Source organism: Orcinus orca, chromosome 2, assembly GCF_937001465.1.
Source record: "Orcinus orca chromosome 2, mOrcOrc1.1, whole genome shotgun sequence".
NCBI lineage: Eukaryota > Metazoa > Chordata > Mammalia > Artiodactyla > Delphinidae > Orcinus > Orcinus orca.
Window position 1 is genome coordinate 81567025 of NC_064560.1, and position 15075 is coordinate 81582099.

At 48.0% G+C, this 15075-nt stretch overlaps 1 protein-coding gene across 1 annotated transcript in view; it reads left to right on the forward strand.

Annotated features, from left to right (window-relative positions):
- The window catches only part of ADAMTS7 (ADAM metallopeptidase with thrombospondin type 1 motif 7), a 57584-nt gene that overhangs the window by 10877 nt on the left and 31632 nt on the right, over positions 1-15075 (forward strand). The window contains exons 4-8 of the mRNA XM_033415687.2: positions 738-934; positions 5857-5940; positions 6287-6411; positions 9402-9551; positions 10697-10840. Coding sequence (XP_033271578.2) covers positions 738-934; positions 5857-5940; positions 6287-6411; positions 9402-9551; positions 10697-10840 — 700 coding nt within the window. The remainder of the gene's footprint in view (positions 1-737; positions 935-5856; positions 5941-6286; positions 6412-9401; positions 9552-10696; positions 10841-15075) is intronic.

Sequence of the window (15075 nt, forward strand, 5' to 3'; positions counted from 1 at the left end):
TCCCAGCCCAGGATAGCTGACTTGCATTTTGGAGACCTAGAGTGTGGCACCCAGCACCTCTTCTGCAGAGTGGCCACAGTCAGTGCTGGCCAGTCTCTGTAAGGAGCTGCCTGCTAAGGGCTGCTGGGGTTTGGGGACTGCTCCAACTTCACAAGCTGCCCACAGCTCAGGGACTCTCTTTGCTGGAACAGATAACCAAAGAGGCATGCTTCTCACCCTCAGTTTCCCCAGCTTCATAAATGTGCTTCCTCTTCTGATCTGGGGGCAGCCTGGGTCAGTGGGGCAGGTCCCCAGTGGGGTCAGCTGGTTGGGGTCTTGGTCAGCCTCCCCAGGCTGGGGGTTAGGCCGGGGATCTGCATATGCTGGGATGTACTTACCCCTCAGCGAGGGAGGGATCAGTGTGGGGAGATAGGGGCTTAGGAGCTCGCCTCACGGACACAGTGCTTTACTGTGTTCATATCCACCATTTCATTAGCCCCCCGAAGTCACTCTGTGAGGCTGATCAACTTATCTATTTATAGTCAGGCATCCCCCAGGATCAGAGAAGGGAAGTGACCAGGTCAGGGTCACACAGCACAGGTCTGGGGCAAAGCCATGACGGGAGTCCAGGCCTTTTGCCTCTGATCCCAGCACTGTTCCCACTGACCCAGAGAGAGCTCACTGGGGAAAGGCCCTTGAGACGTGTGCCCTGGGCCAGTCTACTGGCAGCTAACCCACAGCCCGTCTGGGGCCCACAGAGTCCCCGGAGCTGGAGCCCCGGCGGGAGCGTTGGGAGCAGCGGCAGCAGTGGCGGCGGCAGCGGCCGAGGCGTCTACACCAGCGTTCGGTCAGCAAAGAGAAGTGGGTGGAGACCCTGGTGGTAGCCGATGCTAAAATGGTGGAGTACCACGGGCAGCCAAACGTCGAGAGCTACGTGCTGACCATCATGAACATGGTGAGGCTGCTGCGGGCGGTGCGTGGGGGGCGGCGAGGGCTGCCAGGGGATGGTGGTGTTGAGGTACAGAGGGTGGGTGTACCCCAGGCCCCAAGCAGGAGGTATAAGCTTCCAGCTCCTAAGTCCAGGAGGGGATGGGAGGCCCCGCAGGGAGTCACTAGGAGAGAGCCTGGGCAGAGGTGGGGCCTTTGGGGCTGCTGTGAGGACACCACTGAGTGTCATTCCACCCCATTGGCTCAGCAGCCTCCACCCCCTGCCAGGACCAGAGCTGGGGGAGGGGAGGCTGAGGGAGCTCGTAGACTGGTTGACCCATCCACACCACTCTGAACAAACCTCCCTCCTCTGTGCCGGGACCTGTGCTGGTCGCTGGGGACACGGAAATGACCAAGCAGACCAGCCCCTGCCTGAGACATCAGCACGCAGCAGAGTTAGAAGGATCTGTACAGTTCTGTGTTCTACTGGCCGGTGACCTTGGGCAAGCCACATTACCTGTCTTAGCCTCAGCTTGCCCACCTGTGAACTGGGGATGACAATACTACCTTACAGCATTGTCATACCGCTCTTGACGCCATGGGACAGTTGAGATAACTAGGCCCCGGGAGGGTGAGTGACGTGCCCAGGTCACAAGCGAGGCAAGACAGAGCTGAATAGGAGCCTAGGTCTCCCAGGTCCCACCTGGGGCACCGTGGCAGGCTGGAGCTGGTGACTCCTGCTCCTGTAGTGCCAACCAGTCCCTCCCTGCTGCTGCCCTGGGTGTGCAGGTGGGAGGCCTCAGGGCCCCCGGGAGAAAAGATCTCTGCCTTTGGCGTTCTTAGCAGGCCACCCACTGAACAACACTGTTTTCCTCCTGGGCTGGGTGACTGAGAACAGGTGAGGTTCTCAGTACAGTGTGCTCTGCAGCTGATGTGGCCAGTGTCATGTGCTGTGACTTCCACCCGTGCCAGCCTCACACCCCCTGCAACATTAAAGGAAGTGCGCTCTGGATCATCGAAGGTCTGGCCACCCCTTTTATTGCCATGAAGCCTGGGGTCAGAGAAAGAAAGGGGCGCCGTCTGTGGCCACCATGCCCCCACTACTTCAGTCTGCATTGGCAAGCTCAGCTCCAGGCCGGTTCCTGCCCGACTTGGCCACCCATGTTGGCTCCCTCCTCCTTATGGAATAAAGGCCATAGCCTTCTGCCTGGCACTTTAGGGCTCTAAGACCCAGCCAAGCTTCTATTTAGCCTTGTCTGCCCAGGGAGACAAACCACGAAAGACCAGGGTTCAGGAGGGACTGTTGCTGGACAGCGGGGCCTGGCTTCTGGGCTCGGGGTGGGCAAGGTCAGGTTCCCAGGCCATGAGATCCTCCACTCAGGGGCTCAGCCTGAAGGAGGCCCAGGAGCTTGGCTGGAGCCACCAATGGTTAGCTGGGTTTATTTGCCTCATTTTTTCTGAGTGTTCCATGTGGGCAGGTACTGAGCCCTCCAGGCTCCCCCGTGACATCCCCTGTGTGCCAGGGGTCAAGGATTTGGGCCCCTTCTTGCTTCCCTGTCCAGGCTCACAGGACGCGCACATTTACGTTGTGAGCCCCACCCTGGAGGAGGGAGTGTCTGGCTCTCACAGTCACCTGCTCTGGACAGTATCGGGTTTTCCCAAGCTGGCAAGTCCAGCATTGGTCAGGAGAGAGTCGGGGCACCTATGAGCCTAACAGTGCTAGATACCTGATAGGGAGACTCCAGGAGATGGCAGGGGCATGGGCGGGCATGCAGCCAGCCTCCGAGGAGGACCGTGTGTTAGGGCTGGAACCTTCCGAGCACCTGCTGCTTGTCCAGTGCTCCACACTCACTGCCTCATCTAAGCCTCAGCCCCGTTTCATAGTTGAAGGAACAAAGGTTCAGCGAGGCCAAGGGGCTTGCTCAAGGTCACACAGCTAGTGAGTGGCAGAGCTGGGACCGGAGGTCAGATGTATCTGCTTCCAGAGTCCCACTCTGTCCTCTCTGCCCCTCAGCCTGCCCCAGAGAGGGACAGCTGGGTAGCTGTGGTGGCCAGAGTGTGCTGGAAGGATGGGGGAACAGGGTGGTGTGGATGGGGAGAACTTACCCTCTTTTCCCTCTGGAGCAGTTCTGTAACGCTGATGTGATGAGTGCCAGCTCTGTACCAAGGATGAGGTGATGGATGCATAAGAATAGGATCCCATGCTGGGGAAGCTGTACCTCATTGTAGCATTTCTCAAAGAATATTCCAGGGAGTACTTGTTCCAAGGGATGCTACTTGTTCCAAGGGATGCTACAGGTGTTCTGTGAAGAAAGATTGTGCTGTTGAAAAAGTTTGGCAACGCAGGGTTAAAAAAAAGGAACACAGACTTTACTGCAGGACTTCTCAGAGCCTCCAAAGCTATAGGCATTGAGAATCCCTCAGAGAGGAGGCAGGCAGCGCTTTCCAAACTTAAGAAGTAAGAGCAGAAACTTCGATGCAGTCAGATCTGGGTTCTGATCCCCTATTCTGCCTCTCTTTGAGCCTCGTTACTCCATCTGTAAGGTGGGGATGGTTATGCCTGCCTGAGAAGTAAGAAGGTTAAGTGAGATGAGGCATGTGACGCTCCCAGCATGAGGACTGTGTGTGCTGGGCTCGGTCAGTGTTACTGCTGCTTTGGTGGCTGCTTTAGCATCTGCCCTTTGGCCCCACAGCCACCTTCAGGACAGCTCACTCCTCTTCACCAGGGCCTCCTGCAGGTTCCAATCTGTCAGTGTCCTCTCTGTGCCAGACCCAGGTCTGAGCCCGGGAGCTCAGGTGGGTCTCTTCCAAGCATAGCAAGAGAGGTCCCCCCCACCCAACTTTGCGCCCTCAATTCTATTCATGTCCTCTGAGGTCACAGGCCCTTTTTGAGTGGCTCATGTCATACTGTCAGCTCATTGGGAGGTTGTGGTCACCTGTAACCCCCAGATCTCACTCTCATGAATACTGCCCACCCTGGCTTGCTCTCCAAGCCTGCACCAGAGCAGGGCTTGTCTTCCCTAGGTATTGTTTATCCAGACAACCACACTGACCTCAGGCCATAAACAGACACTCATTGGTTGATCTGGTCAACAAGTAATGATTCTGCCACCCTCCAGTCCCTCCCAGCATCTGTTTCACCTCCATACTTCTTGGGGGACAGTGAGAGGTGTTATATATGCTGGGGGTGGGGCTTTGTGGTGACAGGAAGCTATCCCAGCGCTAACTCAGGATATGGGCTGGGCTAGTTGTTGGGACAGGTCTTAGCAGACCCTCAGGGGCTCCTCTGGGCTCCACCTGCATGTCGACTAGGAAAGACTTATTCTTTTAATCTGACTCTCTCCGGGGTACTCTTTTCATTTTTCACTGTTTTTTGTTTTTTTTTTTTAATGAAATAACGCATTGGAAAAACTTAGCAAGTGCTCAAGATTCATTCATTCCACAACTGTTTCTTGAGTCCATCATGTGCCAGGTACTGGACAGATCACTGGGGCTGTAAGAGGGAGTCCACACAGACATTGCCCTCATGGAGCTTATGGTCTGGAATGGGAGAGAGACGTTAATGAAGCTGTCACCCTGATGAATATGAAGGTGTGATGGAGGGGGTACTAGGAAGGACAAGTTCATGGTGGTTTGGGAGTGTCGGGTAGAATAAAGCTCCCCAAAAGACATGATGGAGGGGTGAGAGCTCAGAGAGGGTGAGAGATAACTTGGGAAGGTGTTCCAGGCTGAGGGCACAGCATCTGCAAAGGCCCTGTGGTAGGAAGGATCATGGGATTCTGAGAGAAAGCCAGCGTGGTCGGAGCCAGGAGTGAGGGGGTTTGAGGAGGGGAGTGAGGCCATAGAGGTGGGCAGGGGCCAGACCACACAGGCCTGTATGCCGCACAGGCCTGTATGCCTTATGTGTGGGTAGTGAAGACCCACTCATTGCTTTAAGCAAGGGCATAGGGTGATTGGGTTTGCATTTCAGAGACAGATGACTGGGGTGCAAGGCTGCAGGTGGGCTAGAGGACAGAATTCAGGAGGCAGAACTGGCTGATGTGGTGGAAGAAGGCAGTGCAGAGGGGCTCCCAGCTCCAGCACGTGCATGGAGGGCACAGAGACACGTTAAATCACTGTCTTCACCGTTCCTGACCTTGGGCTCTGACAGTATAATTCATCCCCGTTATCAGGGGCTTTTTGCCCTCTTAACAGTATGTGTTTTGTCCATTCCTATTTGAATATTATTTTTCTTGATGGAATTGCTAGAAGCCAACTCACAACTGGTGTGTCCTGACATCTCTGCCTGCTGGGACCTTGACAACTGTCCCCAGTTGTGGGCTGGCCCCTTTCTTGTTCTGAGGGAGCTTTAAAAGAGCAGATAGCTTTGACCCCCATTTCCCAGCACCTTGGCACACTGTCCGTCTTTGGGGATGGCCTTCTGTCTTGGGGCTGAGTGTGGAGCCGCGCTTGTAGCTATGGGGGCCTCTGAGAGGCACACACACCTGCCCTCGTGGCCCCATGGCTCTCAGCCCCAGGGAAGATGGGCCTCTGCCTGCCTCCACCCCTCCCCCAGGCCGTGCCCAGGTCACGCCTCATGGGAGCGCTCACTCCTGGGATGCTGGTCCTGGCGTCCTCAGGGCAGGAGGGGGCTGCAGGGCTGTCCCAGCCAGGGCAGGTTAGGGCCCTGAGGTGGGCCAACAAGCCAGCATTTGGAGGTGTGAGCTGGGGAATAGGATCCCAAACTGGTGCTCAGGAATGGCCAGGTGCTGGGAGGCCCTCTCGTCCTCCCCAGGTTCTGCTGTTGCTGGTTGGGGAAGTGTGTGTACAGGTGTGGGCACGTTCATGTATGGGATGCATGCACTGGTGAGCTCCCCATTGTGTGAACTTGGGTGTGCACCCCTTGAGGTGGGCAGAGGCTGCCCATATCCTGTATCCAAGGTGACAGCCTGACCCGTATCTCTTGGGCAGGTGGCCGGCCTGTTTCATGACCCCAGCATCGGGAACCCCATCCACATCACCGTTGTGCGCTTGGTCCTGCTGGAAGATGAGGAGGTGAGAAGTCACGTGGCCCCACACTGCCCCCTGGGATGGGCATCGTCTGCCAGGGCCCTCCTTCCACTTGCCTGAGCTGCCTCATGTGGAAGGGCACAGCGAGGGCCTCCTTGGCCCAAGCAGTGTCATCTGTCACCCCCAGTCCCTGGCTGACCCTCTCTTAGGTCCCGTCTGGCACGTGCCTGTAGGCGGGGTTGTTAGACTGGAGGCTGGACTGGGGGCCTGCCTGCTTGTCTTCCCACTGCCACCTCTGGGCCTCTGTCTCCCGCCTTCATGTGAAGGAGAATTTGGCCTGACCCTTCAGAGCTCAGGGATAGGCTTGAGTGGCCACGCTCTCTGCCCCCAGGAGGACCTAAAGATCACTCACCACGCAGACAACACCCTGAGGAGCTTCTGCAAGTGGCAGAAAAATATCAACATGAAAAGGGACGCCCACCCGCTGCACCACGACACCGCCATCCTGCTCACCAGGTACCGCCACTGTGAGGGGCTGGGCCGTGGGTGTGGCCGGTAGAGCTTGCGTGGGCGGGAGGTGCTACCTGACCCTCAGGGTGGGCAGACACAGCCCTGCTCTCAGGGAGCCTCATTTTGAGGAGGGTTTTCACACCTTTGACCCAAGACTGGATTCCAGCAGTACTGGGGGAGATCTTTTTATTTTGGAATAAATGTGCATTCCATGCAGTTGTCAGAAATAATACAGGGAAGTACCATCTATACTTCATCCAGTTCCCCACAGTGGTAACATCTGGCATAACTGTAGTTATATCCCAACCAGGAAATTGACGGTGATATGATCCACAGACTTATACAGGTTTCATTAGTTTTATTGGGGTATAATTGCTTTACAATGGTATGTTAGTTTCTGCTTTATAACACAGTGAATCAGTTATACATATACATATGTTCCCATATCTCTTCCCTCTTGTGTCTCCCTCCCTCCCACCCTCCCTATCCCACCCCTCCAGGCGGTCACAAAGCACCGAGCTGATCTTGTGCTATGCGGCTGCTTCCCACTAGCTATCTACCTTACGTTTGTTAGTGTATATGTCCATGCCTCTCTCTCACTTTGTCACAGCTCACCCTTCCCCCTCCCTATATCCTCAAGTCCGTTCTCCAGTAGGTCTGTGTCTTTATTCCTGTCTTACCCCTAGGTTCTTCATGACATTTTTTTTCTTAAATTCCATATATATGTGTTAGCATACGGTATTTGTCTTTCTCTTTCTGACTTACTTCACTCTGTATGACAGACTCTAGGTCTATCCACCTCATTACAAATAGCTCAATTTCGTTTCTTTTTATGGCTGAGTAATATTCCATTGTATATATGTGCCACATCTTCTTTATCCATTCATCCGATGATGGACACTTAGGTTGTTTCCATCTCCAGGCTATTGTAAATAGAGCTGCAATGAACATTTTGGTACATGACTCTTTTAGAATTTTGGTTTTCTCGGGGTATATGCCCAGTAGTGGGATTGCTGGGTCATATGGTAGTTCTATTTGTAGTTTTTTAAGGAACCTCCATACTGTTCTCCGTAGTGGCTGAACCAATTCACATTCCCACCAGCAATGCAAGAGTGTTCCCTTTTCTCCACACCCTCTCCAGCATTTATTGTTTCTAGATTTTTTGATGATGATTTTTTGATGATATCATCTCACTGGTGTGAGATGATATCTCATTGTAGTTTTGATTTGCATTTCTCTAATGATTAATGATGTTGAGCATTCTTTCCTGTGTTTGTTGACAGTCTGTATATCTTCTTTGGAGAAACGTCTATTTAGGTCTTCTGCCCATTTTTGGATTGGGTTGTTTGTTTTTTTGTTATTGAGCTGCATGAGCTGCTTGTAAATTTTGGAAATTAATCCTTTGTCAGTTGCTTCATTGCAAATATTTTCTTCCATTCTGAGGGTTGTCTTTTGGTCTTGTTTATGGTTTCCTTTGCTGTGCAAAAGCTTTTAAGTTTCCTTAGGTCCCATTTGTTTATTTTTGTTTTTATTTCCATTTGTCTAGGAGGTGGGTCAAAAAGGATCTTGCTGTGATTTATGTCATAGAGTGTTCTGCCTATGTTTTCCTCTAAGAGTTTGATAGTTTCTGGCCTTACATTTAGGTCTTTAATCCATTTTGAGCTTATTTTTGTGTATGGTGTTAGGCAGTGATCTAATCTCATACTTTTACATGTACCTGTCCAGTTTTCCCAGCACCACTTATTGAAGAGGCTGTCCTTTCTCCACTGTACATTCCTGCCTCCTTTATCAAAGATAAGGTGACCCCATGTGCGTGGGTTTATCTCTGGGCTTTCTATCCTGTTCCATTGATCTATCTTTCTGTTTTTGTGCCAGTACAATACTGTCTTGATTACTGTAGCTTTGTAGTATAGTCTGAAGTCAGGGAGCCTGATTCCTCCAGCTCCGTTTTTTGTTCTCAAGATTGCTTTGGCTGTTCGGGGTCTTTTGTGTTTCCATACAAATTGTGAAATTTTTTGTTCTAGTTCTGTGAAAAATGCCAGTGGTAGTTTGATAGGGATTGCATTGAATCTATAGATTGCTTTGGGTAGTAGAGTCATTTTCACAATGTTGATTCTTCCAATCCGAGAACATGGTATATCTCTCCATCTATTTGTATCATCTTTAATGTCTTTCATCAGTGTCTTATAATTTTCTGCATAGAGGTCTTTTGTCTCCTTAGGTAGATTTATTCCTAGATATTTTATTCTTTTTGTTGCAATGGTAAATGGGAGTGTTTTCTTTATTTCACTTTCAGAGTTTTCATCCTTAGTGTATAGGAATGCCAGAGATTTCTGTGCATTAATTTTGTGTCCTGCTACTTTACCAAATTCATTGATTAGCTCTAGTAGTTTTCTGGTAGCATCTTTAGGATTCTCTATGTATAGTATCATGTCATCTGCAAACAGTGACAGCTTTACTTCTTCTTTTCTGATTTGGATTCCTTTTATTTCCTTTTCTTCTCTGATTGCTGTGGCTAAAACTTCCAAAACTATGTTGAATAAGAGTGGTGAGAGTGGGCAACCTTGTCTTGTTCCTGATCTTAGTGGAATTGCTTTCAGTTTTTCACCATTGAGGATGATGTTGGCTGTGGGCTTGTCATATATGGCCTTTATTATGTTGAGGAAGGTTCCCTCTATGAGAGGCAGTGTTTTTGAACTTGAGGTGGAGTTATTTCCCTTTGCTGAGCTCCAGCAGCTTCTGTCAGCACCCTCGCTGGGGTAGTAACCCAAATTGTGCATAGGTGTACTCCCCAGGCCCAGATAGGTGTCCTGGGTGAACGAGGGCACCTGCTTCCCAAATGGCTCCTGCGCTGGTCTCAGAGCGATGGCAGGGACATCCTTTTCACTCCCAACCTCCCTCAGTGTCAGCAGGGGCCCCTGCCTAGCCCCGTCAGCTTGGGTGGGCCTGGCTTCTGGCCAAGTCAGCCTGAGGACCCCTTCTCTCTGCATGTGCAGGAAGGACCTGTGTGCCGCCATGAACCAGCCCTGCGAGACCCTGGGCCTGTCCCACGTGGCGGGCATGTGCCAGCCTCACCGCAGCTGCAGCATCAATGAGGACACGGGCCTGCCCCTGGCCTTCACCGTGGCCCACGAGCTCGGGCACAGGTACCCTGCCAACCCCACTGCCACACTAAGAACCCGACCTCACCTCCCAACCTGTGGGCACCAGACAGCCAAGCCGATGGCCCACACAATCCCAGGGAAGGGAGCCCTGCCTTGAGGAATGAGCCCAGCCTGACCACATTGCTATCCCTGGCACTGTCCCCACCCCACAAACAGGCCGCTTCCCTGTTAGGAGAGGGGTGAGTCTTATTTGAAGTGGGGTTGAGATGGGCCAGAAAGTCACCATAGGCCTTTGTCCCTCCCTGTTGCCCTCAGTGCTTTGCATTTCTTACTCTTAGTCCCTGCCAACCCCCTGTTCCTAATCGCTCTGTGACCCTAGGCAAGTTCCCTGCCCTCTCTGGGCCTCTGTGTGTTCCCTGTTGATTGAGGGGGTTGGATTCAGTGATGTCCAAGGCTCCCTCTGTTGGACACCTCCACATGAGGCTATTATGCCTAGGCATGGCCCGTACCCTTGGCCCTCTGTGCCCAGACAGTTTAGCTGTGAACATGGCAGTCTTAGATGTCTGGGAGCCAATGAGGGCAGGCTCACAGAGAGCTCTGTTGGTCCGAGGTGTTGGGTCATCCCTGAGGGCTGAGAGAGATAGTGTTTCTCACAGTGCTTAGTATGGTGCCTGGCACATAGTAAGTGCTCAGCAAAGGTAATTTTTCTCATGTCTTTCCAAAGGATGGTCTTGAGACTTTTCCTGTAGTGCAGGAGCTCAGACTCCCTAACTCCACTGCACAGCCTTGGGACAGGACTTGAGGGGTGGCAGGAACTCTGTCAGACTGTTCTTGGCACCAGTGAGGTTGCAGGGGCCACAGTGGGCCCCACGCATGACACCTGGCTTGCCGTTGTTGGCCAGCTCATTGCAGGAGCCGGGCTGCCCCGTGTCCCTGGTGCTTAGTTCAGGCTCAGGCTGGTGCACCTGGCAGAGGGCCCTGTGGGACACTAGTTAGCACACCCACGTTTTACCTTAAGGAAACTGAGTCTCAGAGATGGGATATGACTTTCCCCAGGCCACACAGTGGTTTGGTGGCAGAGCCAGGCCTGGGAGCCAGGACCCAGCACCTTGCAGACCTCTGAGGGAGGGGCGGCCTGGTGGCTTCCCACCAGCTCACTCGCCCCTGGGGCCTGTGCTCTCACACAGTTTTGGCATTCAGCATGACGGAAGCGGCAATGACTGTGAACCCGTTGGGAAACGGCCTTTCATCATGTCTCCACAGCTCCTGTACGACGCTGCGCCTCTCACCTGGTCCCGCTGCAGCCGCGAGTACATCACCAGGTTCCTTGAGTAAGTCCCTCCCCGAGCCCTGGGCCTTGTCTGAGCCCCTGAGGTCAGGGTGTGACCGGGGAGATGCAGACAGCACCTTGGAGGATAAGCAGGAGTTCACAGATGTATAGAAGGGAGAAGAGTGGTATTCCTGGTAGAAGAGGCATGGGCAAAAGCATGAGGACATGAGCAGTGTGGGATAATTTTCAGGGAACGGCAGGATATTAAGTGATGCTACAGGAGCCAAAGCAGGATAGGAAAGGAAGCTGGAGGAGGTACAGGGCTGGCCATGTGACCGGAAGGGTCCGGTGAAAAGCAGGGAAGCAAGTGCCCTTAAAGGCAATGAAATATAAAGCTTTTCCTTTCTTTTGTGTCCTCTTGATTTGCTATGTTATATTTTTATTTGCTAGTTAATGTTCTAAGTAAAGACAAACTTAAAAATTTAAATGATTAGCACAAGTTTTTTTTTTTTTTTAATTGAGGTGTAGTTGATGGTACCGTATTATATAAGTTTCAGGTGTACAACAGTGATTCACAATTTTTAAAGTTATATTCCATTTATAGTTATAAAATATTGGCTATATTTCCTGTGCTGTGCAATATATCCTTGTAGCTTATTTATTTTGTACATAGTAGTTTGTACTTCTTAATCCCCTGTCCCTATCTTGCCCCTCCTCCCTTCCCTCTTCCCACTGGTAACCACTAGTTTGTTCTCTGTATCTGAGTCTGATTCTTTTTTGTTGTATTCGCTAGTTTGTTTTATTTTTTAGATTCCTCATATGAGTGATATCATACAGTATTTGTCTTTCTTTGTCTGACTTATTTCTCTAAGCATTATATTCTTAAGTCCATCCATGTTGCTGCAAATGGCATTATTTCATTCTTTTTCATGGCTGAGTAGTATTCCATTGTATATATATATACTGCATCTTCTTTATCCATTCATCTGTTGATGGACACTTAGGTTGTTTCTGTATCTTGGCTGTTGTAAACAATGCTGCTGTGAACATTGGTTTGCATGTATCTTTTCAAATTAGTGTTTTCATTTTTTTCTCATATATACCCAGGAGTGGAATTTCTGGGTCACATGGTAGTTCTGCTTTTCTTTTTTTGAGCCATACTGTTTTCCACAGTGGCTGTACCAATTTACATTCCCACCAACAGTGTACAAGGGTTCTCTTTTCTCCATGTCTATACCAGCATTTGTTATTTGTGTTCTTTTTGATGATAGACATTCTGACAGGTGCGAGGTGATATCTCATAGTTTTGATTTGCATTTCTCTGATGATTAATGATGTTCAGCATCTTTTCAAGTGCCTGTTGGGCATCTGTATGTCTTCTTTGGAAAAATGTTCAGGTCTTTGGCCCATTTTTTAATCTGGTTATTTTTTTTTGATGTTGAGTTGTATGAGCTGTTTAAATACTTTGGATATTAACTCCTTGTCAGTCATACCTTGCAAATATTTTCTCCCATTCAGTAGGTTGTCTCTTCATTTTGTTGATAGTTTCCTTCACTGTGCAATAGCTTTTAAGTCTAATTAGGTCCCATTTGTTTATTTTTATTTCCTTTGCTTTAGGAGATGGATCCAAAAAAATATTGCTACAATTTATGTCAAAGAGTGTTCTGCCTATGTTTTCTTCTGGGATTTTTATGGTTTCCGGTATTATGTTTAGGTCCTTAATCATTTTGACTTTATTTTTTGTATATGGTTTGAGAAAAATGTTCTAATTTCATTTTTTTACATGTAGCTGTCCAGTTTTCCCAGCACCACTTATTGAAGACACTGTCTTTTCTCCATTGTATATTCTTGCCTCCTTTGTCGTAGATTAATTGACCATAAGTGTGTGGGTTTATTTCTAGGCTGCCTATTCTGTTCCATTGCTCTGTGTGTCTGTTTTTGTGCCAGTACCATACTGTTTTTTTTAATGTTATTAAAGTATAGTTGATTTAAAGTGTGTTCATTTCTGCTGTACAGCAAAGTGATTCAGTTTTATATATATATATATATATATATATATATATATATATATATAAAATATTCTTTTTCATATTCTTTTCCCTTATGGTTTATCATAGGATATTGAATATAGTTCCCTGTGCTATACAATAGGACCTTGTTGTTTATCCATTTTATATGTAATAATTTGCATCTGCTAATCCCAAACTCCCAATCTTTCCCTCCCCATGCCCCCTCCCCCTTGGCAACCACAAGTCTGTTCTCCATGTCTGTGAGTTTGTTTCTGTTTTGTAGATATGTTCATTTGTGTTGTATTTTAGATTCCCTATATAAGTGGTATCATATGGTAGTTGTCTTTCTTTTCCTGACTTACTTTGCTTAGTATAATAATCTCTAGGTACATCCATGTTGCTACAAATGGCATTATTTCATTTATTTGTTTATTTTTGCTTTTATTTCTATTACCTTGGATACTGACCTAAGAAAACATTGGTATAATTTATGTCAGAGAATGTTTTACCTATGTTCTCTTCTAGGAATTTTATGGTGTCATGTCTTATATTTCAGTATTTAAGCTATTTTGAGTTTATTTTTGTGTATGGGGAGAAGGTGCGTTCTAATTTCGTTGATTTGCATGTGGCTGTCCAACTTTTCCAACAACACTTGCTGAAGAGACTGTCTTTTCCCCATTGTATACTCTTGCCTCCTTTGTTGAAGATTAACTGAACTTAGGTGTGTGGGTTTATTTCTGGGCTCTCTGTTCTGTTCCACTGATCCATATGTCTGTTTTTGTGCCAGTACCATGCTGTTTTGATTACTGTAGCTTTGTAGTATTTTCTGGAGCCTGGGAGGGTTATGCTTCCAGCTTTGTTCCTTTTTTTTTTTTTTTAAGATTTTCTTTTTAAAGTCTTCATTGAATTTGTTACAACATTGCTTCTGTTTTGTGTTCTGGTTTTTTGGCTGCGAGGCATGTGGGATCTTAACTCCCCACCCCGCACCCCCTGCTTTGGAAGGCGAAGTCTTAACCACTAGACCACCAGGGAAGTCCCTTCAGCTTTGTTCTTTTTCCTCAGGATTGCTTTGGCAATTTTGGGTCATTTATGGTTCCACATCAGTTTTGGGATTTTTTGTTCTAGTTCTGTGAAGAATGTCATGGGTAGTTTGATAAGTATCACATTAAATCTGTAGATTGCTTTGGGTATTAGGCTGGCCATTTTAACAATATTCTTCCAATCCAAGAGCATGGGCTGTCTTTCCATTTCTTTGAATCATCTTCAATTTCCTTTACTAATGTTTTGTAGTTTTCATCATATAAGTCTTTCACCTCCTTGGTGAGGTTTATTCCTAAGTATTTTATTTTTTTGATGTGGTTTTAAAAGGAATTGTTTGTTTACATTCCCTTTTTGATATTTCATTGTTAGTGTAAAGAAATGCAACCAATTTCTGTATGTTAGTCTTGTATCCTGCTACCTTGCTGAATTCGTTTATCAGTTCTAGTAGTTTTTGTGTGGAGTCTTTTGGGTTTTCTATATATAATATCATGTCATCTGCAGATAATGACAGATTTACCTCTTCCCTCTGAATTTGAGTACCTTTTATTTATTTTTCTTGTCTGATTGCTGTGGCTAGGACTTCCAGTACTATATTGAATAGAAGTGGTGAGAGTAGATATCCTTGTCCTGTTCCAGATTTTATTGGGAAGGCTTTCACCTTTTCACCATTGAGTATTATATTGGCTGTGGGTTTGTCATAAATAGCTTTTATTATGTCGAGATATGTTCCTTCTATACCCACTTTTGCAAGGTTTTTTTTTTTTATCATGAATGGATGTTGAATTTTATCAAATGCTTTTTCTGCATCTATTGAGATGATCATGTGGTTTTTGTCTTTTGTTGATGTGGTGTATCACATTGGTTGATTTGCATATGTTGAAACATCACTGTGACCCTGGTTGAATCCAACTTGGTTCTGGTGTATGGCATTTTTTGTGTGTTGTTGGTTTTGGTTTGCTAATATTTTGTTGAGAATTTTTGCATCTATATTCATCAAAGATACTGGCCTGTAATTTTCTTTTTTGGTAGTGTGTTTGTCTGGTTTTGGTATCAGGATGATGGTGGCTCATAGAATGTCTTTGGGAGTTTTTCTTCCTCTTCAGTCTTTTGGAAGAGTTTGAGAAGGATCGGTATAAGTTCTTCTTTGTGTGTTTGGTAGAATTTGCCTATGAAACCATCTGGTCCTGGGCTTTTGTTTGTAGGGAGTTTTTTCTGTTTGTTTTTTTATTCCAGATTACAGATGCTA